Source organism: Micropterus dolomieu, linkage group LG21, assembly GCF_021292245.1.
Source record: "Micropterus dolomieu isolate WLL.071019.BEF.003 ecotype Adirondacks linkage group LG21, ASM2129224v1, whole genome shotgun sequence".
Taxonomy (NCBI): domain Eukaryota; kingdom Metazoa; phylum Chordata; class Actinopteri; order Centrarchiformes; family Centrarchidae; genus Micropterus; species Micropterus dolomieu.
Window position 1 is genome coordinate 30,602,298 of NC_060170.1, and position 23,592 is coordinate 30,625,889.

At 41.3% G+C, this 23,592-nt stretch overlaps 1 protein-coding gene across 13 annotated transcripts in view; it reads right to left on the reverse strand.

The window, feature by feature from the left end:
• The window catches only part of rimbp2b (RIMS binding protein 2b), an 83,146-nt gene that overhangs the window by 29,736 nt on the left and 29,818 nt on the right, over nucleotides 1-23,592 (reverse strand). For 10 of the 13 annotated variants that reach the window (XM_046033737.1, XM_046033730.1, XM_046033729.1 and 7 more), the window contains exons 3-6: nucleotides 12,918-13,001; nucleotides 6,821-6,910; nucleotides 3,380-3,502; nucleotides 1,853-1,957 (exon numbers count right to left, since the gene is read on the reverse strand). In XM_046033737.1, the coding sequence (XP_045889693.1) occupies nucleotides 1,853-1,957; nucleotides 3,380-3,502; nucleotides 6,821-6,910; nucleotides 12,918-13,001 (402 nt within the window). Of the gene's footprint in view, nucleotides 1-1,852; nucleotides 1,958-3,379; nucleotides 3,503-6,820; nucleotides 6,911-7,216; nucleotides 7,246-7,587; nucleotides 7,648-12,917; nucleotides 13,002-23,592 lie in introns of those variants that run through there. The other 3 variants (XM_046033735.1, XM_046033736.1, XM_046033731.1) reach the window with 3 other exon arrangements.

The window sequence follows — 23,592 nt, forward strand, 5'->3', positions numbered from 1 at the left end:
GGCATTTAAACGATGCCCAATTGGCACTAAGGGGCCTAAAGTGTGCCAAGAAAACATCCCCCACACCATTACACCACCACCAGCAGCCTGCACAGTGGTAACAAGGCATGATGGATCCATGTTCTCATTCTGTTTACGCCAAATTCTGACTCTACCATCTCAATGTCTCAACAGAAATCGAGACTCATCAGACCAGGCAACATTTTTCCAGTCTTCAACTGTCCAATTTTGGTGAGCTCTTGCAAATTGTAGCCTCTTTTTCCTATTTGTAGTGGAGATGAGTGGTACCCGGTGGGGTCTTCTGCTGTTGTAGCCCATCCGCCTCAAGGTTGTGCGTGTTGTGGCTTCACAAATGCTTTGCCGCATACCTCGGTTGTAACGAGTGGTTATTTCAGTCAAAGTTGCTCTTCTATCAGCTTGAATCAGTCGGCCCATTCTCCTCTGACCTCTAGCATCAACAAGGTATTTTTGCCCACAGGACTGCCGCATACTGGATGTTTTTCCCTTTTCACACCATTCTTTGTAAACCCTAGAAATGGTTGTACGTGAAAATCCCAGTAACTGAGCAGATTGTGAAATACTCAGACCGGCCCGTCTGGCACCAACGACCATGCCACGCTCAAAATTGCTTAAATCACCTTTCTTTCCCATTCTGACATTCAGTTTGGAGTTCAGGAGATTTTCTTGACCAGGACCACACCCCTAAATGCATTGAAGCAACTGCCATGTGATTGGAAATTGAACAGGTGTTCTTAATAATCCTTTAGGTGAGTGTATATTGCAATGCAGGTCTGACCCTGAATATTATTTCCATTTATATGATGGTTACCTACTGTAGATGGACATTTTAACAATGAACATGTTGCCAGGGTTTATGTTTAAATGGCTGTTAAAGCTATATCTAAGAAAAATGGCTTAGACTGAAGCTTTGTGCAAACAAACATATTTTTGCTCCATTCATAATAAATTAAGAAGACTAGCACATTCAAGCAAATTTTTGGGTATTATAGAAGCACTGAACTGTATAGAAACGTAGCATAATACACTCCATTTTTCTTATGGGAACTAGAAACATCTGTTGAGAAAGAAGTGTTCCACATGAATGTGAGAGCATCTGTGGACTTTACAATTTCATAAATCTACTTTGCAGGCAATTAATTTAGGAGAATGCAGAGAGAAGCCAGTGTCTGAAGGAAGATAAGGCAGTAATGAGCTTCTGTTAATGAGAGAAAAAAGCTGAGAACTCTGCCTGTGAAAGGCTGACTGTGAAGTCAGAGCAACACTGCAACAACAGCAACACTGGGGTACACACTGTTTCTAGAGAAGGCATTGGTGACAATTCCTATCACGTTCACACTATCAGCAATCTCAGCCATTGCCGGGCTAGCTTTGACATTACAGTCAGCTCCAGCGCACAGAGGAGGAAGCCCGACCATCAAATAGCCTGGGCTAGCATTTTTGTTTAAGCAAGCCTCTAAAAAGTGTCATATCTACTCTGGGTTTTGAATGTTTGATTTGCTTGCTTGTAACAAACAAGAGGAGTGCTCCTGAAATGTTGAGCACTCAGGGCTTAGAGAGTGATAGACAGCTGAAGGATGGGGTTAAGAGGATGCCCTGGGAGAGCTCTAGTAGCGCCAGTTAAGTGCGCTACCAGAGGTGAGTGCTAAAGGCAATAAAGAGCACTATTCTTTGCTGTGCTCTCTATAATACAGTCTTTGAGTTTACTTTTTCCTTTGTTGGACTGTATGTATCGCACCGGTGACCCTAAAAAAAGCTCTCTGATCCATGACACAGGCACAAGCTGGACAAACAAGAAGGTGCTGTGAGTGTTAAGTAACCCGAGTTCCCTTACCTTCTGAAGAAGGTCAATCTCCTGCTGCTTTGCATTGAGTACAGCCAAGGCCTGTTCATGCTCCAACTCTAGCTGCTGCCTCCGCTCCGCAGCCTCGCGCATATGCTGTCCGCAGGGGGTGCAGGGGTTGAGAGCCGGGGTGAGGATTGTGGGAGGGGGTGGGGGTGGGGGGGGGTGGGGGAAGCATAGAGAGGGCTGCTGTTAGTGGAACTAAAATCCAACGACACTGAGCCAACACAAAATGCATCTCCAGTCTTCTACTCCACACTCAGAGACAACACAGGTGTTACATGTGCACACATATCACACATACAGAGGCTGGTTAACAGTGTACTGACCTTTAAACCCTTCAAAACAAGAAAGACATAAACTACGCCACAGCAAATACCATGTGAGAACAGTTTATGTCGAATGATCTGCTGGAGGGATCAGATCAAATTTTGCACAAAAGGTGCTTATGGATGAGGACTAGAGATGCTTTGCTGTGTAAACAAAAAAAACTAACATCAATCCACAGCCAGGTTTGCTGCCCCCTTTAGGTAACACAATACCTGTTAGAAGTCTGGTTACTGGGACTGTTTGAAAAGCTGTCCTCAGCGATGTTGTCTTTGCATGATCAATCCAGGGTTTTACGTTACATGAAAAGGGTGAGCAAACTCCGTAGCGTGCTAACTTGTCTGTGGTCATCCATAACAACAAAAGAAGCCATACAATACAAGGGACTGAATGCTAGGCTCTTCATAACACAATATGCCCGTGTCATCCAGTCACATCACCGCACCCACTATATGTGAATACTTGCGACGCTGTCAGGTGAAAAAAGCAAATGACATCTTCATGCCAGTAAAAATTAAAGTCTAAGATAGGTAATGTCATCAAACTTGAGGGTGACATTATCATCGTGAAGGGTGACCCAGTCTCTCTATCTCCTCTTCCTCCCCCTCCCGTCATCATACAGCCAAACTCTTTGTCCTGCCTCATGCAAAAATCACATTCCACAGTGCTGTCGTCATATAGCCAGGTGACCATTCGTATGTTTGGTAAGCAGCCCACGGATAAAGGGAGAGATAAGCACAGCCACTGAGGTGGACAGAAAGCATTCAGAATGGGACTGAATAGGACTGCTCCCTAACAGACGGACATAGCAGTGATACCTTATAAATCTAGCAAGGGGAGAGGGGACAGGGAAGGTGGGAGGGGAATGGTCAGGGAGGGTAGGACAACATGAAAGGGTGAGATAGGAAAGGAAAGGGGGGCAGACTGCTCCAAGCTTCTACTCTTTCACAGCTCCTGGTCAGACCTCCCAACACGACACTGGAAGGCAACAGACATGTCAGGGACATTAGACAGTATAGCTGAAGATAACCAGATGGCGGCAGTGCAGCACAGGTAGGAGAAGGCGTATTGGCAAAGAGTTAGGCTCCATAAAAACACCCGAATTAGGATCCCAGGAAAGACTGACCACTAGAACTGGAACTGCACACAGTGTTGAGGGGTCAAGTCAGCCCTTGGAGCTGGCTTCCTCACCTTGAGCACCTGCTCTAGATTCTCCAGTTTGTCTTGGAGCTGGTTCCTCTCCCACAGGGCTAAATCTCTCTCCTGCGTCACAGCACCAAGGGTCTCTTTGAGCTGGGCATACTCAGACTTCACCTGTGCAGACAGAACAAGCAAGGAGCAAAGAGACTGAGTTTGAGAGTGCAGCTGTACTACCGTTTATTTTCCTGTGGGTCAGACTGGGCTGTAAAAAGTTTTAATCTGTCGCATTTTTATATATTTGGTTGTCACACTGCCCTAAACTGATTTTTAGCCTTTTAAGAAATACTGGCAGATATGGGAGAGGTCATTCTCTAGCTCCCCATACGAAAGAGGTTACTTCCAGGTTTTCTAGTCTGCCCATTTTCAACTGCCACTCTAAAGTTTAACGAGCCAAAACTCTCCTATGTCTCCACCCTCTTTGTTCACTCGCAGAAAAAAAACAGATCTAGTGTTCACCTTACGACAGTGATGAGAATGTAGGCATAGCAAATGGGTAAGCCGATGGATATTTTCTACATTCACTTCTCTCTTTGTCTTTAAACCAAGCTGTTATTTCACTGCATGGAGAAACTGAAGGTTTCTCTTGAGTTTTGTTGTAAATAATAAGTACAGTGTTTCATCAGATTCTGTGTCTACAACCAAACCGTGATCTTTTTTTCCTAAACCTAAACAAGTAGTTTTTGTGCCTAAACCTAACCGAACTGGGACTGTTTCACAAGCCTTTCTGGTAGAAAGGCTTTATGACAGAAAGCCTTGAGGGCTTAACTTCTGATTTGGGTCACAGAATCTGATGGGTCACAGATTTTGGTGTAACATCAACGAATTTGAAATGACACATGCTGGTTGGCATAAAACACATCACTACCGGTATGCCAGCAAGAGAATATTGCCACAGACACCAGATTAAAAAATTCTGGTATAATGCAAAATACATAGAGATTTACCAGGCAGTGATAGGCTTAATCAGCATTGTCTAAATTTGTTTGGCAAGTTCTAAAATTTAAAGGACGTTCATTTATACACGAAAGACCCGCACCCTTTAACAAAGGGTAGAACCACGCGCCAACAGCCGCAAAGTCCATCCCCCCCCCAAGTGAAAAAATTAAGAAATGAACATGAGCTAGTTAATGTGTGAACTAAACTTTGAGCTAGCTCCTATGAAGTGTAAACTTGCACAACACTGAACAAATGATGCATTTACTAATTAGCAGATATAAAAATATCAATTGATTCACACTAAGTAACTAAAGATGGAGAAGCGAGTGTTACAGAGTCAGCATCTTAGTAAAATAACTACTCATTAGGTTGTAGGTTTAAGTCATACAACCAGCTGTCTTATATTATTAAATTGTTGTGTCTTCTTGAATAACATGCACTTTCAATAGTGGCCCACTTGTTTCCATTTTTCAAAATGGACAAAATAGAAAAAATTTCAGAAACACCATTCAGTATAATCCAATCCAATAACACCACACTGAAAATAAAATGTTTTAATGAAGTAGAGCTTTTGCTTTGGATTGACTTCAATTATACAGCTGCTGTTGATTATTTTAAGCAGTATGCTTTGCTTTAATATCACCTAAAGCATTCCAAGCTTCCACGCAAAGACCAGGCGTGGGAGCTGGCAGTTTTTGGTGATAAAAGGCTTTAAATATTATAATAATGCATGAGTAACATAATTCACTGACTCCAACAGCTGTAGACCAAAACATAAATAATTGATTCATGCTTCATTGTTAACCAAGCACTAAGCATTAAATTGACTGAAGCAATTGCACATTATATTAACACTGTACACCAATTCAACACCAATGAGGTCTATTTAACTCATGACCAATATCTGAAAAATTGGACTAGTTCTATATTTACACATTCTTCATAATCAGTCTCCCATAAACCGGTTGCATTGTTTCTTAAGAGACTGCTTTTTAAAGGCAGCAAAAAGACTGGTTCCTGCAGCCGTAATGTGGCAAAGCCCCTTCCACAGAGCAGCCATGAATGACTAATGATTCCTTGAGGAGGGCGTTTCAACAAACACCAGCAAAGCAAAACACAAACAGAAACCAGTGAGTCTGCCTCTGAACAGCCCGCCTCCACACAGCAAAAACTATCCCCATGGATAAGAGCACCTGTCAGACTTAATGTAGATTGATCGAACAAAACTATATTGGATTCAGCAGAAGCAGGTCAATATTCTATTATGGGTAGAGGGAGGTGCCATTTGTAGCCCCTCCTAGTTCATTCAGGGACGATTGGGATCAGAACACAGGGGTGTAAGAAAGGGCTAATATCCGCACTGCCCTGCAGAGTGCTGCTCTCATATCCGTCAGTGTGATAACAGTTTAGGATAGCTGCTCCAAGAACCACCCCAGTCCTGATAAGGCATCTATAACCAGCATCCTGCCGTTCTTCACCCCAACAGCAACTACCTGCCAATCAGCTCCTTGAGGAAATTGCCTCCCTGTCCATAGAGAGAGGGCAGGTCCTCTTTGTTGATCTACTTTGACTTTTTGTTATCGGCTCTGAAGGCCTTTCAGGTCTTGGGGCTAAAAGGAAGGTGAGGGTGTTTTAATAGAATTGGAGGCTTGTTGCTTTCATATGTATGATGGAAATTGGGGAAAAAACTGCTCAATATCCCAGTTATAGTTCTACTGTGACCCAGGAAGTTATCTGATAGAGTATTCATGTAAAGACCAGACAGGCAGTAGTCTATAAAGAAACAAGACTGAGAGTCTAACTGTAAATGCTCATGTCAGCATGCTAACATGAATAACAAAACCAATATGTTTACCAGATGTATTAGCATGCTAACATTTGCTAACAAGAATGTAGTCATAAACCAAAGCATTGAACACACTGAAAGTTTGACCTGATTATGGTGCTAGATTAAAAGCTAAGGGATCACCAAAGCTACTACAATTCATCATGAGAGGAATATGAAAGTCTGTACAAAATATCATGATAATCCATTCAGTTGTCGAGATACATCTCTCAAAAGCTCTTGGTGGAGGAAAAGTCGGGAGATCACCAATGTCATTAGGCTACATCATCTGGTAACCATGAATGCCTGCACCAAATTTCATAGCAACTCATCCAATAGTTATCAAGATATCTCAACAGACCAAAAATATCAACCTCATGGTGGCGCTACAAAAAAAGTCTGGGATCACCAAAGTCTGTAGGATTAATTCTGTGGTGACAATGAATGTCTGAACAAAATGTCATGGAAATTCATCCAATAGCTGTTATTTCAGTCTGAACCAAACTGGTTGGACCCTGAAACTGAAGCTAAAAGAAAGACCAACAGAGCAACGCCGCGAGCTAAAAGCCTTTGCTTACAGTACAGATATGAGCTTAAAATGATCTGTGAAGCACTAAGATGTATACAGTATATGGTCAAAAAGTCAAAACCAACGCCCATTCGCCTCTTACCTTCTCATTGTCAAATGTTTTATGGCTATTGTTGAACAGCTGGAGGTTCAAGTGCTTGTTCTCCTGGAGGAAATCTTGAAGCTCATTCTCCTAGGGGGAAAAGGCAGAAAGAAAACAGTGTTTAGAACCCAAGAAGTCACCATGATTAGCCCAGAGCACAGCACTCTGAATGAATAATAAAAAACAATGAAGATGTTCTTCTTCGTCGCTCTCTGTGAGTGGATGTAAATCAAACATGCATTCAGATACACTCCTAAACACACACACAAAGAGCTTCCTTTCCCCACTATTTCCTACCAAGAATTTTCAGAATCCCTTCATTGCAGAGGAGGAAAACTTAATTACATTCAATCAACAGTCATGAGGCGTGTCGTGGATGCAATTTGCAGTTTCAACCTGAGAGTTCTCTGAGATGTGCAATTCACTAATGCTACAGCAGCATGTAGGCCAAGTGTTGTTCTTGTCGGGGAGCTAAGGAACCTACTGGCTCATGATACATTTACAGTAAATACAATGCTTCTTAATGGCCAGCGGTGGTGTGCCTGCTCCTGCTCCAGCCGCCCAATGATTTACTTACTCAGAGGGCAAATGGAGACAGAAGTAAACATAAATAAATGGTGTCTGAATTCCATTTTGCTTCAGTTTCAGGGTCCTGGTATTGGTCATGGCATTAAGCCTTTTTCACAGAAGACACTCTGACATGTCACAGTAGAAAAATCACAGGCGTAAGTAATCAAATGAACGGTGGCTGAATTCCATTTAGTTACAGTTTCAGGGTCCTGGTATTGTGCATGCTGGCTCACTGGCACACTGTCACTCGGACATTTTAAAAGAACTGCACCATCATTAACGTTATTAGTAACACCTGTGCTTTCCCTTCTATGAGAGAGTCAAAATGCCTGCTGAGAAAAAGACCTATTGTTTTTGATGAACTGAGAAGTACCTATTGACTTATTGATGATGTCACCAGTTGATTGTAGATTGCTATCAGCAAGGTGTTAAATAAAATAAATGAAGCTTAGTGTACAATCATCATCTTTATACAGATATATAACCAAATAAGAATATGGCAGCTAGATGATGGATCATATGTTCTGACATTGCTATTAGTTGTACAGATTTTTTCATGAGAATGTAAGACAATGAATCGCACTGCAAATTAGAAAAATCTATCAACATTAAATCATTTACCAATGCACATACTATACTGTATCAAGGGGAGAGTCACAGATATTATATACTCTACTGGCCTGTACTGCATACATATGCACACCATAGAGGAGAAATGCTGTCAAGGACAAGCAGTGATAAGTAAACAACAGCCTGAAGACAGTACCAAAGTCAAATCTGAGATCTGCTGTGTTTCCATTAATTTCATTTCTGTCACGTCCCAAAAAATTATTGCCATTTAAACCTGCATCAATTGTGTCCAGTCAATTTTAATGCTTCCCGTACAAGCACTAGATTGCATTGGCATTCCTATTCATATCCATTGATCCTTCAATTCAGAGCTAATATGGGCTGGCTAAGCCTCCAGGTGTTCATTCTGAAGGACAAACTGCTTCTGAAAAAAACAGAGCGCACACATCCACTTACTCCATGCACACTGGTGAGAACAATAGACTGAAATACTTTTGAATTTCAAGCTTGTTGTTGATTTAAGCATTTCAACATGATTGCCATCCTCATTTCAAATCCTTTTTGGAATTTGGATGTGACGACACACGCGTATTGATGCAAACCAAATTGTCTTGAACACAGAGAATCAGCTGTTTCTTTGTCCTGTTTTGTCAAAGCGTTAACGCTTTAAACAGATCAGTATACGTCATAATCCCTTGGCAAGACACATTTTTTATGGAGCGCTTGTGAGCCCTGAGATGGAGAGAATTACATGCAGAATACATTGTGGCCTATATTGAGATGCCTCCAACATTATTCAGCTGAAAATATTTTCTGCTGAGGTGTGATTTGCCATTTGAGATTGGCTTAGAATACAAACACTAATTTACACATAAAATGTACACAGAATTAATTCTGTTTGATAAGGGATTTGTAATGCTTTAGAGACTGGATAATTGCTCAAATGGCTCAAAATTAACAAATTAAAACATCCACGACTAAAACAGTGAGTGAAGCTGATTAGTTAATTGACCAACACAGATGTTATTTACTGTAATATACTATTTTCTATTTTTAATATTACGAAATACAATCTAACAAGCAAACAGACAAAACAACACAAAAAATTAAAAACACACGATTGTGAAAAGATATATTTACACAGGATAGTTTGACGAATAATACATTATGGAACGATATTATCAGGCCTGGGGCAGAGGACCTGGGCTACTCCTATGTTTAAAAGCAGTGTAGTGGCAGTCGCAGGTTTTGTCCTGACATGGTCCGACTCCCCCTGGTGTGCCAGAGCTGTGTGTTTAATTTCAACAAGTCTGACAGATGAATCAACTCCGCCATTTAACACATGAGCAAAGCAAATATTTCACCCACATACTCTCTGCTCTGTAGACTCAGTGTAGGCAGAATCATGCGCTCTTGTTCAGTATAGTCGACAGCCACTTACACTACTGTACTAACAATCAGCTAAACCTTTTCAGCCTGACTCTTCTGTATTTCTTTACCCAGAACATCCACACTAAGGACTAAATGTAAACCATTCAATAGGCACTATGAAAGCACTGTGGCGCTGAACCTTGGCCTACTGACTACTGGCTGCTTGTAACATTGACGGCATTGACAGTTTTCGAGTGTACAGTTGAAATGTACTGACTTTAGCCACACTGTGTAGTGTAAAAGTTCATACTGTATATCCATTGCACAGGGCTTGTGGTTCTCTGCGCCATCTAAATACAAATTTCCGCTTAAGCACTGCACACCATGATGTACATAAATAAACATACCACAAACATACAGTACAAGGCCATCTAAAAGAGGTGCAACACATTTACAGAACAAATGCATATCTGAATTTACTGTACTGTGTAAAGTGCCCCCACCCAAATATAAAGAAACAAGTCATGTCTTGAGCTGTCAGTCATGACTTTGACAGAAGGTGTTTGCGCTTACAAACAGCTCATACTAAAAGCTAAGTTGACCGCAGAGACAAGCCCTTTACACTGGTGATTGAGCACAGCTCCACAGTCCAGTCCCTGGATTTGTCGGGCACCGCCTCAGTATAAATCTTCGATTAGCACTGATACATATTCGAGCAACGTTGGCACAGCAGATGGTTGTCACCATGGTAACAGGCCTTAAATGCTAGCGGAGACATACTCCTCTGATGGTCTGTAGTTAAACACCCGATACCCAGGAAGGTGGAGGTGCCAGATGGCTATGCTAGTGTTTACTGTCACTCACACACTCAGTGTTTATATACACGACAGCTGAACTAACTATGAGGAGACATGACATTAATACCAGCTGGAATTTCAAAGACTTGGAAAGAAAAATCAATGTATATTCCTGTATATGCTGTCAGTGTTTGGTAAATAGCCGAGCACACGCTAACAGCTGCACCTAATTCTGTATATGTGCACACTTTAACATGAGAAGGAGAGGGATGAGAAGGGGAAAACAGAGAGACAGAGAGGTAAGCCAATTTAGATCAAACAGGGAGTGACATTACTGTCAACTCGCCATCCCCTCACAATAGTGCTCATTGGTCTTGTCTGTGTTTGTGTCTCTGTTCTCAGAGCTCAGTGCAGGAGGAGATAAGAGCTGTGCTGCAGTCTGTGGAGACCAGTCTGCCATTTCTGCACGCTATTTGGGGACAGTTTGTCCTTTGGGTAGCTTCCCCAGGAGTCAGCAGGCTGACAATGGGTGAGGAGGGAAGTGCTGCTCTGGCCAGGGAATGTGGAGGAGGGCAGCAGAGAAAACAGTCCTAATGGAGTGTTTATTTGGGGCAGAGAGCCACACACAAAGACAGTTCATCTAAAGAAGAGGGCTTGGGGGTCTGAGGGAATGAATTCAAATAGTCTAGGACCAAACAGTGCCATTTAAATCACTGCTGAAGCCCATAAGCTCCTGCCTTTCATGGGAAAAATCTCACTCCAGGCCATCTGCACTAATCATGTGCATACTTCTGCTTCTACAGTTACAAACATGTATCATTTTTATGTAGTACTAAACTTGAACTTTCATGAGGCAGCTTTTATGTCAGTCATACAACACCATGTATTGTTTTGTCCAATTCCCAAACCACAAACCGTAGGCAGACAGTGTCTACACATACACAGTCTCTAAAATTCTCGTGAATTCAACTTAAATTAAACTCAACGTTTTGCTGCACAGCCCATGGGGACCTCTCTTTGAGAATGACTACGGCTGCATCAAAGCTGTAAGGATTTGACATTCTCTTTTACAATAAACTTTAACAGAAGATGAGCAGTGCTCTCCATCTCAGTAATATAAAGTGATTAGTTATTCTGTTTAGTGGGGCTCCCGTAACTGAAATGGTAAAACCCTCAGACTAGAAGCATTCACTTGAGCTCTATTTTTGACGTGATTAACAACTCTGATGTCTTCAGGTTGTGACAGACTGATAGAGTCTGATTATTATAGAGCCTCTTATTTAAGGTACAGTATGTTTTGCTACTAAAATAAATACAACAGAGCGAGGTAATTGCCACTGCTGGTGAATGGTTCTTTCAGCATACTTGGCATTTAGCCTGGCTCCAATTGCAAATCCTCCACTCCCCAGCACCACTTAACAATAAAAGTTGAATACACAGAGTCTTATGTGACCTGCTGACATTCCATCATTTCAGGCAAACACACTGTTCTTAACAGAAATGCCAACAGGGCCAAAGTGCCCCGTGTCAGAAAGTTGCATAACTAGCCGAACCAACAGAAAACATTTACAGATGGCCGTGAGGCATCAGGTCATCAGCACTTTACTTCAGTCTATCCTGAACTCTCCAAATGCTGAAATAGATGCATTTCAACTTGTTGCATACATTAGCCATGCATCATTTACATCAGCTTCCAGTATTCTTCTTTTGTTTTTTGGTGCATTTCTATGGTGTATTACAATCTTTTATGGGACACCACTTTCACTATGGCAGCCCTCTGCAGCCCGCCAAAATATGCACTATGCCACCCTCGTGTTCTGGTAACATGCACAACACACAAACAATACAGGCACCACTAGTGCTCACACAGGGTACCTTTAACTAACAGCTCGCTAGTAGGTCAGTCTATATTTCTGATAGTTCTGATAATTAATAACATCACATCAACATGTGAGGTTACAATGCTAGCCATTGGGCAATTCCCACCATCAAAAGAAACAAAAATACCACTGTATATACACGTTACCAGTGATTTGGATTAATTTGTCATATTTTGAGAAATCATGAGCAAAGAAGACTAACAAAGGACTAATGCACAGCCACTATTTAGATAGCCCATAGCTAAAATGTCAAGATGAGGCATGTTTTTCTTCGTCTTCTCAGCAGGTTCTCTCCACCTTATCTTTTTTTCCCCTTCTCTTTGCCTTTTGTCCTGAGTCAAGGCCACTCCAGCTGACAGAATGACATTTCTGGGGCATTGTGAGAAAATGTCTTTCAAAAGACACCAAACATCATATGAAAATACGGGACTTGTGTATCATATTGAGCATTACACATGGTACTGTGTACAGCTGTATACTTAATGTATTCTTAAATAACTCCAGTGTTGTACAAAGCTCCATGAACTTATGTGTATACAAAAGAAACCAAAATAGCCACAGCCTGAGGATACCACTTGAAATGTACATCATTGTAAACTGTATTTCTTCTGTTTGTACATGATCACACACAGCAAATAATTGCTGCTGCAAAGTGTCTCTCATTCTCAAATGTATTCCCCATGCTAACAAAGCCCAACCCACAGAAACTGCAACTTGCAGCTAACTGCTGCCATTTTTCAATTTCAGTCATCACAGCCTGAGAACCAAGCTATCATTACAGTAGAACCGCCACTCAGTTTCTCAAGAGACGTTTGTGTGTGATGATAGCAGGCAAAGTCCTCAGGTACAAATCAATTTTACCCTCCGTCCTTTTGCTCAGAGGCCAGGGTATATTTTTAGAGCACTTACCAAAGTCTGACATGTTTGATTCTTTTTCTTCACCTCTGCCTCAAGTGCTTCACACTCCTTCCTTTTGGAGCTGATCTCAGTCTCCTGGGGAGAAAAAAAAAGCAGAAGCCAGCTGCTATGGTTTGTCAGGAACAGAAGCTAAAACTAGGCAGAGAGAGAGGGAGCTGGAGCATTTCATTATTCAGCAATATTTAGGAGTTTGAGTGTACGCGTGTGTGTGTGTGTGCGTGCGTGCGCAACAGAGAGACAGAGAGTGCTCCAGACATTATTAGGGGTCCAAGCCCAAGTCGGGCTGGGAACCTGCGAATGCAACGTATCGCGGGTTCCCAGCATATTTACCCCGAAAGATTTGTTCCTGTATAACCAGAAGTCACATTGATATGAAACTTGAGCTGAATTGTTCAGCATGGTCTCCTCACAACAGGCACCAAAGTTGAATCAAATATGCCCATAGGTGGCGCTGTTATTGCAGATTAAAGAAAAAAAATCTTACATGCATTTACTCCATAACCACATATCTAATTTGAGTCATTTGTTCCCCCATGGGCTCCTGATGACACCTGAAAAATTGGTGCAATTTGGCCTTTAGGCGGCGCTATATTCGACGCTGATATACCGTGGGAAAATCCCATTCATTTGAATTGGATTTTGAACCAACCATAACTACACCGCACATTCATAAACCTTATATCTACATGTTTCGGGAATAGTGCCAATTCATAGGGTATAGGACACGCCTCTGTGTGATGACGTTTACATTTCGCTAAATCTCACTGTCCTCCGAAGCCGCAAGTCCAATTGGCACCAAACTTGGCACGGACCATCTCTGGACCAAGCTGATGAAAGTTTGCAGAGGAAATTTTGATCTGCCACAAAATGCCCCAATTATAAGCTAACAAATGTTTACATAAAAAGCTAAAAACAGGATGTGATGTCATATCTTAGGTTTGGAATGGCCGATCTACACAAATCTTGGGGACCTTATCTGGCACGCCTTCCCGAGGGGCTGTATGAAATGTGGTGTCAATCGGCCTCTAGGTGGAGTTATTAATCATATATCAAATAACACTCCCATAGACATACATTCATTGTATGTCTCCGAAACCGCAAGTACCTTTTATTTCAAACTCTGTTCATTTATTCACTACGGGCCCCAGGAGCCACGGCAGGGCGCCCGGGTCGACCCGCGCTGCCTCTGCAGGGCAAGGGGGACAGCTAGCGCTGGGGGTCTTGGCCCCCGCTTACAACTGCTTGCAGTTCTAGTTCATATTATTTCTTTTGTTGTTAGAAAACAGACAGAAGACTAGAATGATTCTACAGTTCAAATGTTGAGGATGAAGGGTGTGGTACTCCGGGAATAATATGATGAAAAGGATTAAACAAATCTGAGGGTGATGAGAATCCCAGTTGTTTTGAAAGTATTCAGTTATAAACTAAAGCATTGGACAAATCAAGATTGTGCCCTGTTCAATGTAAAGGGACCCTTACATTCAACACTACAGCTATGCTAGTTGGACAGTATGCACAACAGCAGAGCCATTGAGCTGAAACTCCTAAATGGAAAGCAGACATTACTAAATGCTCCATATTTGTATAGCAGCTTTCTAGTCTCAAACAGAAATCATTCACACACATTCATACGAATAGCCACCAGAGGCAATTCGGGGATCAGTATCTTGCCCAAGGACACTTCAACATGCAGCCTGGAGGAACCAGGGATGGAACAGCCGATCTTTCGATTAACAGGTATGTTTGGACATGCACAGTATACTATTGCATTTTCTATCATTGGTCATAATATTAGGCTCCACCAGTACCTAGCTGCCGTTCAAGGTTGAAATATAGATGAACTCCCCAAATCTGAAAAACAAATCTTTAACTTACAACTTTAACAAGCTTTGGCTTGAATCTATCTTTTTATCATTATTCACATATTGTGAGTTGTTGAGTCTATGGACTGTTTTCATAGCAGAGTTTTGTCTTCTGCCTAGCTGACACTTAATATTTTCTCCTAAGCTTTTTGAATGCCTGTTATGTTTCCATCAAGCAGCCGTTATACTTAGCTGACAGCTAAATACTGTGTTAGCTGGAGTTACAATGAAAAGAAGTTCAGCTTTCTACACAATGTGCGATTAGCGAGCCGAAACATGACTAAAGTCTGCCACAATTTCCATGAAGATGACTTGTTTAGTCTATCGGTGGTATTTAGAAAACTCATCATCACTGGCTTCTCAGCAGGGACAGACAGCTAGAAATGGGATATCCCCATCAAAGCTGCCTGTGTGTTCAGCCCTGCTCTGGAGGTGCCACATATTTTTGTGACTCCACTCTAATCAGGAGGTTAACACTTTCTGACAGGCTTGGATGCATTCAGTAGTGAAGGGTATGCCCATGTTAACAGAGAATACACATGGCCTTTATGGGAATTAATTTAATGCACAGACAAACTATTGCAACGCTCTTACAGTACAATGTAAACGAGTACTGCGTTAAGTGTTACATCACCAACCAGATCCTATGTTTATCAGTGTACGAGGAACATCCTTGCAATGGATGGGAGTGACACTGCAGCTGGATGTTCCAAGATTAGGGTATAGAATTAAACAGGATTTTATCTGTGTCAATGGGTGTTAAAAGTGCGCACACACACACACACACACACACACACACACACACACTCTGGTGGTATGGCACCGTGCATGAACTTGCTCTTCATCACAGAAATGCTCACAGGTTGGTTTGACTTTGAATATATATTGGAATCCATTCAAATGGAAGACATTTTTGCTCTGCTACATCAGCTGGTTCCCCTCTTGACCCACAAGTGCCGACAATATTTAATAAGAGAGTGAGCAATAAGGTCAGAGAACATGACATGCAAATGGTGTTGGCCTTGTGGCGTTTTACCCTGGGCAAGTGACAGTTGGTATTATTAAATCTTGGACCCCTTATCTGTCATTGCTGGTCGACCAGGGATCCCTGCAAGACTGTATGAATGTTTTAGCATGTTCTATTCTTTGGAGGACTTAAACCGTCACATGCACAGAAAGTTGAGGAAAATGAATATCCTCTGTCTGAGGATTGCATGAATAAATACCCACTTACCCACCCACAGCTTTACTGGTACACACATAATGAATTTGAAGTTTTTTTCATTGCTTTTAATGTACAGAAATAGACATAACAGCAAAAATAAAGACAACAAAGCTGAGTAAATAAAAGGTAAAAGAATAGACAGGACTATTATGTAAAAAATATGTGTACAACTGTACAACTCTACAAGTGTGGACAGTATCTCTATTAAAAAGTAGGAAAAGACTGCAAGTGTTTGTTACTGTAGTTTGTATAGAATTTATAACAACTAAAACTTTACTGTTCTTACTCACTTTACAGTCAACCCAGCACGTGCAATGATGAATGAAATGTTGAAAACAGTAAAAAAGACTTGACAATAGACAAAAAAAGTCTACATATGTACAATATATGCCACCATGTTGACTCTAAATGATTTACTTTGAGTGAATCACACAGAGCCCCCGCAGACAGCTTGCCATCTCCTATGTGGGCTGGTATCTAATGTGTACAGTTTTCAGAACCAGACGGCTAAAACACACATGATGAATATTTCACTCACATACTTGCACGCACGCACACACACACGCACACACACACACACACACACACACACACACAGCTCTCAGGCTTGTTGAGGCCCATTTGTTTGGAGCACATTTGCCAATGTTCAATTAAAAATCCCTCTGATAAAAGATTCAAATGGCTGCCATTGTGAGTAATGAGCTCCTGTATAAGTGAAGAGGCGTTTACAGCACAGCAGATGAAGACAGATGAGAAAGACCATTCCTTTAGGTTGGATCTAGCATTCGTGCCTCAGTGGCACTAATGCAAATGCATGCACAAGAGAGGTACATCCACAGTAATCTATACTAAGTTCCACATCTTTTATGTACTATATACAGCAGGAATGTCAAATTCTGTTTTATGGCAGAACATCTTTTAAAAATCAATATCTTAAGATCTTTTTTACATTTATTCGTATAGCTGACGCTTTTATCCAAAGCGAGCTACAATTGCTATACATGTCAGAGGTCGCACGCCTCTGGAGCAACTAGGGGTTAAGTGTCTTGCTCAGGGACACATTGGTAGATGGGTCACAGTGGGGAATTGAACCCGGGTCTCTCACACCAAAGGCAGGTGTCTTATCCATTACGCCATCACCACCAGGTTAGTGTGTGGTATAAGGTCTCCAAAAAAAGGTTATGGTTTGGTTCTAGGTCATACTAATATTCTGAATGATAAAGGACAAAAATACTGATGGATAACGTTACATTCATCTATTAGAAGTATTAAAAGCTGATAACATTTAGATTTTTACCAAATCTGAAAATATTTGATGAATAATCGATAAGCCAAAATTAATCAACTGTCCATCATTCATCATTGTAAAGCTTCTCAAATATGAGGGTTTGCTGCTTTTCTCTGTTTCATATATCGACGGTTGGTTGGACAAAATTAATGTGTGACCTCTGGGAACCTTCGATGTACTTTTTTTCTAACATTCTATAGAATAACCAAAAACAAATCTTTGACATATTAATCAGTATTGAAAATAATCATTGCAACTTTACATATCTCATTCATCTAATTTTCCCCAATTCACTCTTCAGCATACTGTTTCCATGTTGATAAGCTGTCAGTTGGTTGGTCCACCACTTTGGTCACTTATAATATCCTAATTTTGTACAGTCATGGTCCCCAGATAATGAATGTACTGACTCTGCATCAACAGCATGTCAAATTTTACTTCGTGTGATTTCTCAACATGTATAGGATGAATTGTCACTGTAAAGTATTCATGGTTCCTAGACAATGAACATAATGACTTTGTGGATCATCTATGTTTGTGAGCCTCAGTTGTACTGCTTCAAAATAATGATAGTATGGTTGCCACTACCTTTGTGCAAATTGTACAAGAAGCTATGTGCTTTACCTTTACACACGTATGTTTTTGCTTTTACAAATACATTTACAAAACACTGGTTTGAATTATAAATATTAATTGTACATTTTCATCTACCAGCACTAATTTAAGCTATAAAGGTTAGAAAATGTTTGGTAAACGAGAGCAAGAACTGAAAACAGCAGAGCCTCAGCTGTGAGCTCAAGCACAGCCGTCTTGCTGTTCAGCACCATGGAGAGTTCCCCTGAGACAACACGTAGCAGGTGGTACTGTATATACGGTTTACTTCAACTATTTTTGTTGCTGCTGACTCTCCACTGTGAGTTCAATGCACATCACACTTGATGAAATGCACAGCACACTTGATGAAATGAGATTCACACATTACAGTATAGTTTCTGCAATGACTAATTAACACAGAAGGCTTTCCCCATCCTATTCTCAGTGTTCGGTCTTCTGATCTTTTGTAGTTGGGAAAGCTCTGTGTATAATCTCAGGCGAGCAGGGGTAACCTCATTACTCTCTCTCTCTTTTTCGCTCTCTTTCATCCCTTGTTGTGTTGAATATGCATGGTGCGTAATGATGGGTAATAATCCTGCCTATGGCTAGGCGGAAAAAAAACTGCAAACGTTTTCTACCAGAGGGTGCAATTCTATACAAACAGCAGATATCTGATGGACGTATCAAATACATGTACAGCATGAGTTTTAAAGCAGCTTCAGTTCTTCTTGCAAAATCTTTTAGGTTAACTTTACATGTAATCATGACACTGATTGCTAATCCTTCAAGAAATATCCAGGTACACGTTGTGCTACAAATCAGCTAATAAAACTGATGGCCACTCTAACGAAAACTGTTTTTACTGGGAGTAGTTCAGAAACAAAAAGCACATCACCTCTAACTGTGGCACATACTGCAGCTTTACAGCTAATTTGTTGGCTCTTAAAATGTCAGCGGTGCTCCCCAAGACACATATTATATATATCGTCAGTAGACACTTTTTTCTCGTTATGTGTTTGTTTCTTTTCTCCTGCCAAGCTGCAGCTAAAGCCATTTAGGAGGCTGGAGGAAAGATGCTGAGTGTCGGCAGGGTCTTTAAGAGAGGACTCCCCTCTGTTACTCAACACCCAAGCACCAGTTCCACTTAGCATCATGTAGTATATCATGACTATACTGCACATACTGCTGGCTCAGACACACAGTAATCTAGCCCAGCACAGCAAGCACTTGTGATTTCAAATCATTTGAAATGGCAGAGTAAGTTGCATAACCCCTACAGCTTAAGTCTGTGCACGCAGGCACAGATGCTTGCGCTCCACTAATACTGTACTCGTCTGCCGCCTGCAATTGTGTCTCTGAATGCATGTGTCTGTGTGTGCATGCATGTGTATACACAGCAACATGCAGGCTGATTGCTGAATCACAGGTTTACAGGAAAAACATGTGTAACTCCCAGAGGTCAACATATACACTCATACATCAAAGGAAAATAACTAAAAAGCAGAGAGGAAGGGGTAAAGAGTGATACCAAATGAATGTATGATCATGAGGGAGGTACCTCAAGGCAGCGAGGCCTATATATGAATGCAAATAAAAAGACAAGGGAGAATGGGTATAATGAAAAATGGGATGGAGGCAGGATTTACCGTCTAAGCTCCTCAGCTCTGCAGCATTTTCTCCCGGGTATAAGACCTCAGCAAGGCATCCTCTATCAGGCATATTAAACATCATGCAGCAGTGGCAAAAGGAGTAGCCTAGTCTGAATTCCACTTCCTCTCCTTCTGTCTCTCTCTCTCTCTTTTTCACCCAACCAGAATCCACAAGCATTGGCGAGCTGCAGAATCTGAAATGAAGCTGCCACTATCGCCGGGGTCTGACCTCTCTGTGCCACCAAATGCTACTTTACCTGCCTGCTGATGTCTTATTAGTCAAACACACTACTACTGAAGAGGACAAAAGGAAGGAGAAGGAGAGAAGAAGGGGGAATACTTTAGGCTAGTCAGGGTAGAAGAGATTAAGGGGGGGTGGGGGAACAGACAGACAAGAAAACAGAAAGAGAAACTATTCTGTTCCTATCACAGGCACTATAATAAAAAGAGTAAAGAAAGGAGAGTGGAGGAGCAGAACAAAAAGGATCAACTAGTATCTATACTAAAATGTAAAAGGTTATTGGAATAGGGGGCTAATTTGAACAAGCAGGATCAGTGTGAATGAGAGGCTCCAGAGAGAGGATTGTAAATCTGATAATCCCAGTGCATGAACACAAAGATGTCAGATGAGACTTTTACCTTAATGGAAACTAAACAATGACTCATGCAGCCACAACAGACTCCTACAGAGATAGGAGGGTGCGGTGCAGAGCTGTGATATCTATTCATTTCCCTATGCTGGATTCAACAATACACTGCTGTATGGAGAAACTACTGTATGATCAGAGACTTAACAGGTTTTATTTTCGTGTTTTGGCAGGTGAAACCATTTCGCTGACTAAAGGTCCATTTCTGATGATTACTGCTGCACCCAAGCAAATGTTGGAAGCCTACTGCTGTAGCCCACTCAGAGGCTTACTCATCCCCAGCTGGATTTGCTGGTCAAGCTTGTGCAGACTGCCTTTCAGTTCACATGGTAACCTTCATCTCTCATGGCAGCACAGTAGCCCACCTTTCTCGTAAACACATATCACCTCTGCAGCTTTTATTGTGACTGTTGTCTAGAGAAAACCAAAATATCAGTTACGCAGTACACAATGCTAGGTGATGTGTGTGTGGGCAAGAAGTTATTTTATTTATATAGTGTGTAAACTTTGGGGAATGGCTCCCTGCACACCACAAAGATGAAGTTTTCATTCGAGACGTTGCAGTACACGGTGCTTGCATAGACAATAGTGCAGAGATCTATAAAGCATCAGTGGTCTACAGCTGGCTTAGCCACAAAGATGCACACACAAGCTGAATGTTGTAAAACAGGGAACAAAACATGCCAGGGGGGCATCCACACATCTATATTTCAGTCTCTAGGAATTGTTGATCAAAGGAAGAATTATTGCAAATTCAGTGTCCTGAATATTTGCAAGAGCTTGCAAGTTTTTCCAATGTCCTTAACATTTCTGCAAAAAAAGGTCAAAATGGATAAATTACTTCATTTTTTTTCCACAGCCATTTTTCATATAAACTACTATCTATTCCTAAACTAGCTTTCTCAGACAGCGATCACTCCCAGACTCCCAGGCAGGGTATCAATCCCAAACAAGCACTAGTGTTTTTCCTTCTAACAAAAAAAAGCTGCAGATTGTCTCTCGGTTTTTCTAAACAATCCCTGCAAAATCCATCACTTTTGGCCAGATTCACAATAAATGCTGTGACATCCTGTTGGGACTAATACACTGCTCAAAAAAATTAAGGGAACACTTAAATCACTGGATTCAAAATCACACTGAAAATCAAAGTTAAAAAATGTCATCACTGGCTGACCCAACTTGCATGAATTTCATCATGGCAACAGATATTGTGATGTATATATAATGTATGGCCCCCGCATGCCTGTACGCACCCCCGCCAACATTTGGGCATGCTTCTGATGAGATGGCGGATTGTGCCCTGGGGGATCTCCTCCTAGACTTAGATCAGGGCATCAGTGAGCTCCTGGACAGTCTGTGGCACTACTTTGCGGCGTCAGATGTACCAATACATAACATCCCAGCGGTTCTCAAATGGATTCAGGTCTGGGGAACTTGAGGGCCAGCTAATGGCATCAATGCCTTCGTCATCCAGGAACTGTTTACACACTCTGGCCCCATAAGGCCGGGCATTGTCCTGCACTAGGAGGACCCCCAAGGCCCACTGCACCAACGAAATGTCTGACAATGGCTCTGAGGATTTCACCTCGGTACCTAACAGCAGTCAGGGTACCGTAAGCTAGCATATGGAGGTCTATGCCAGCCTCCAAGGATATGCCTCCCCAGACCATCACTGACCCACCATCAAACCGGTCATGCTGGATGATGTTGCAGGAAGCATAATGTTTACCAAAGCGTCTCCAGTCTGTCACATGTGCTACGTGTGAACCTGATCTCATCTGTGAAGAGAACAGGGAACTCCATTTGCACCAAAACAGGTGATTCACAATCACTTATACTTCCTAACTGAACAGGTTGGTATCCCTGAGGTCTAACTGACTTGATGTTATACTGTGATGATTATGATTTCCCTTATTTTTCTGAGCAGTGTATTTTAAAATGACAACAACCTAGCAAGCATTTTATAGAAATGAATTCTTTGTGAATGAATTTGGACAACTGCAAATCTGTAGTGAACTTTACATTAAGTTTTCAGCGGTGCTACATGACATGAATTACTTAAGTAAATAACTTGAATAAATATGCATAACTAAAATAATGTTGAAAACTATTACAAGAGATGTGTAGCATCACTTTGTCTGGAAGGACCCAGATGGCCAGTGTGTAAACACACAGAGTTTCACGGCTGGCTCACTCTCATTAGAGTGGCCAGTAGCTGTGCAGGTAGATGAGCTACCGAGATGACGGACTGTTCTCTGAGCGGACCGGACAGAGTGTTCAACCCTCAGGAGGCAGTGTCAACATTGGAAACTGAGCAGGGGAGCAAACAGGAGAATAAATTAACCATGAATCAGGACCCACTAATACGATGCAAATGTACACACAGGACATGAAGGTACTTGCGGAGCGCAGCTAACACATAAGCGACAGTAGAGGCCTCTGTTTATTCTTTTCAGTCTTTTACTTAAACTACTTATATATAATCTTATGTTAATGTATCTCACATTTATTCCCATTGTCTGTAATGCTAATACATAATTTGATTAGCTGTAACTTAAAATGTCCATGATATAAATAAGCTTTTAGTATGTTCACACACACATATGTATATATGTTTATTATATAAATATGGTTTATTATATACTATATTTAAAATTAAAATCTGCGTAAACATAATATTGATCCAAAGATAAAAGTACATTCCTCTACAATGTATTTGGGTTGTATTTTTTTTATCATTTTCCAAAAGGCTAATGGCTACATAAAAATTTAATATAAATGAGTATATATGAGCAGTTTGATTAGATCGGACCAAACAGCCACAAAGCTCATCGGGCTGTGTCTGATTGCTTTTGTAATCTGGGCAGAATAAGGGGTTGTGATGGCACATAGATATGCTTGCCTTTGGTGTGGGAGATCTGGGTTCAATTCCCACTGTGAGACATCCACCATTGTGTCCCTGAGCAAGACACTTAACCCCTAGTTGCTGTAGCAACGTAATAGCAATGTATAGCAATTGTAAGTTGCTTTGGATAAAAGCGTCAGCTAAATGAATAAATGTAAATATCCTGCTGTCTAATTAGATATGATCATTAAAAAAGATATTTAATATCCATTACTGAACAGTTTTGATACAAACAGAGGGTTTGAAGTTCAACCAGACAGATAAGAAAACAGTCATGTCTTGGTAAAAAAATAAAATAACAAAAAATATCAGTAAAAGGAGCAGCCATCTTTCCCTTCAAGCTGTCACGACTGACGAGTGACCAAAATCACTCACTCCATCTAGGGGGAGTTGTGCTCTCACATCTGCGCCCCTCTCAGTCAGAAGCCAACAGAGAAAGAGAATCTCACAAACCTGCCATGATCAAATTAATTCACATCGAACCAGGCTGCCTGTT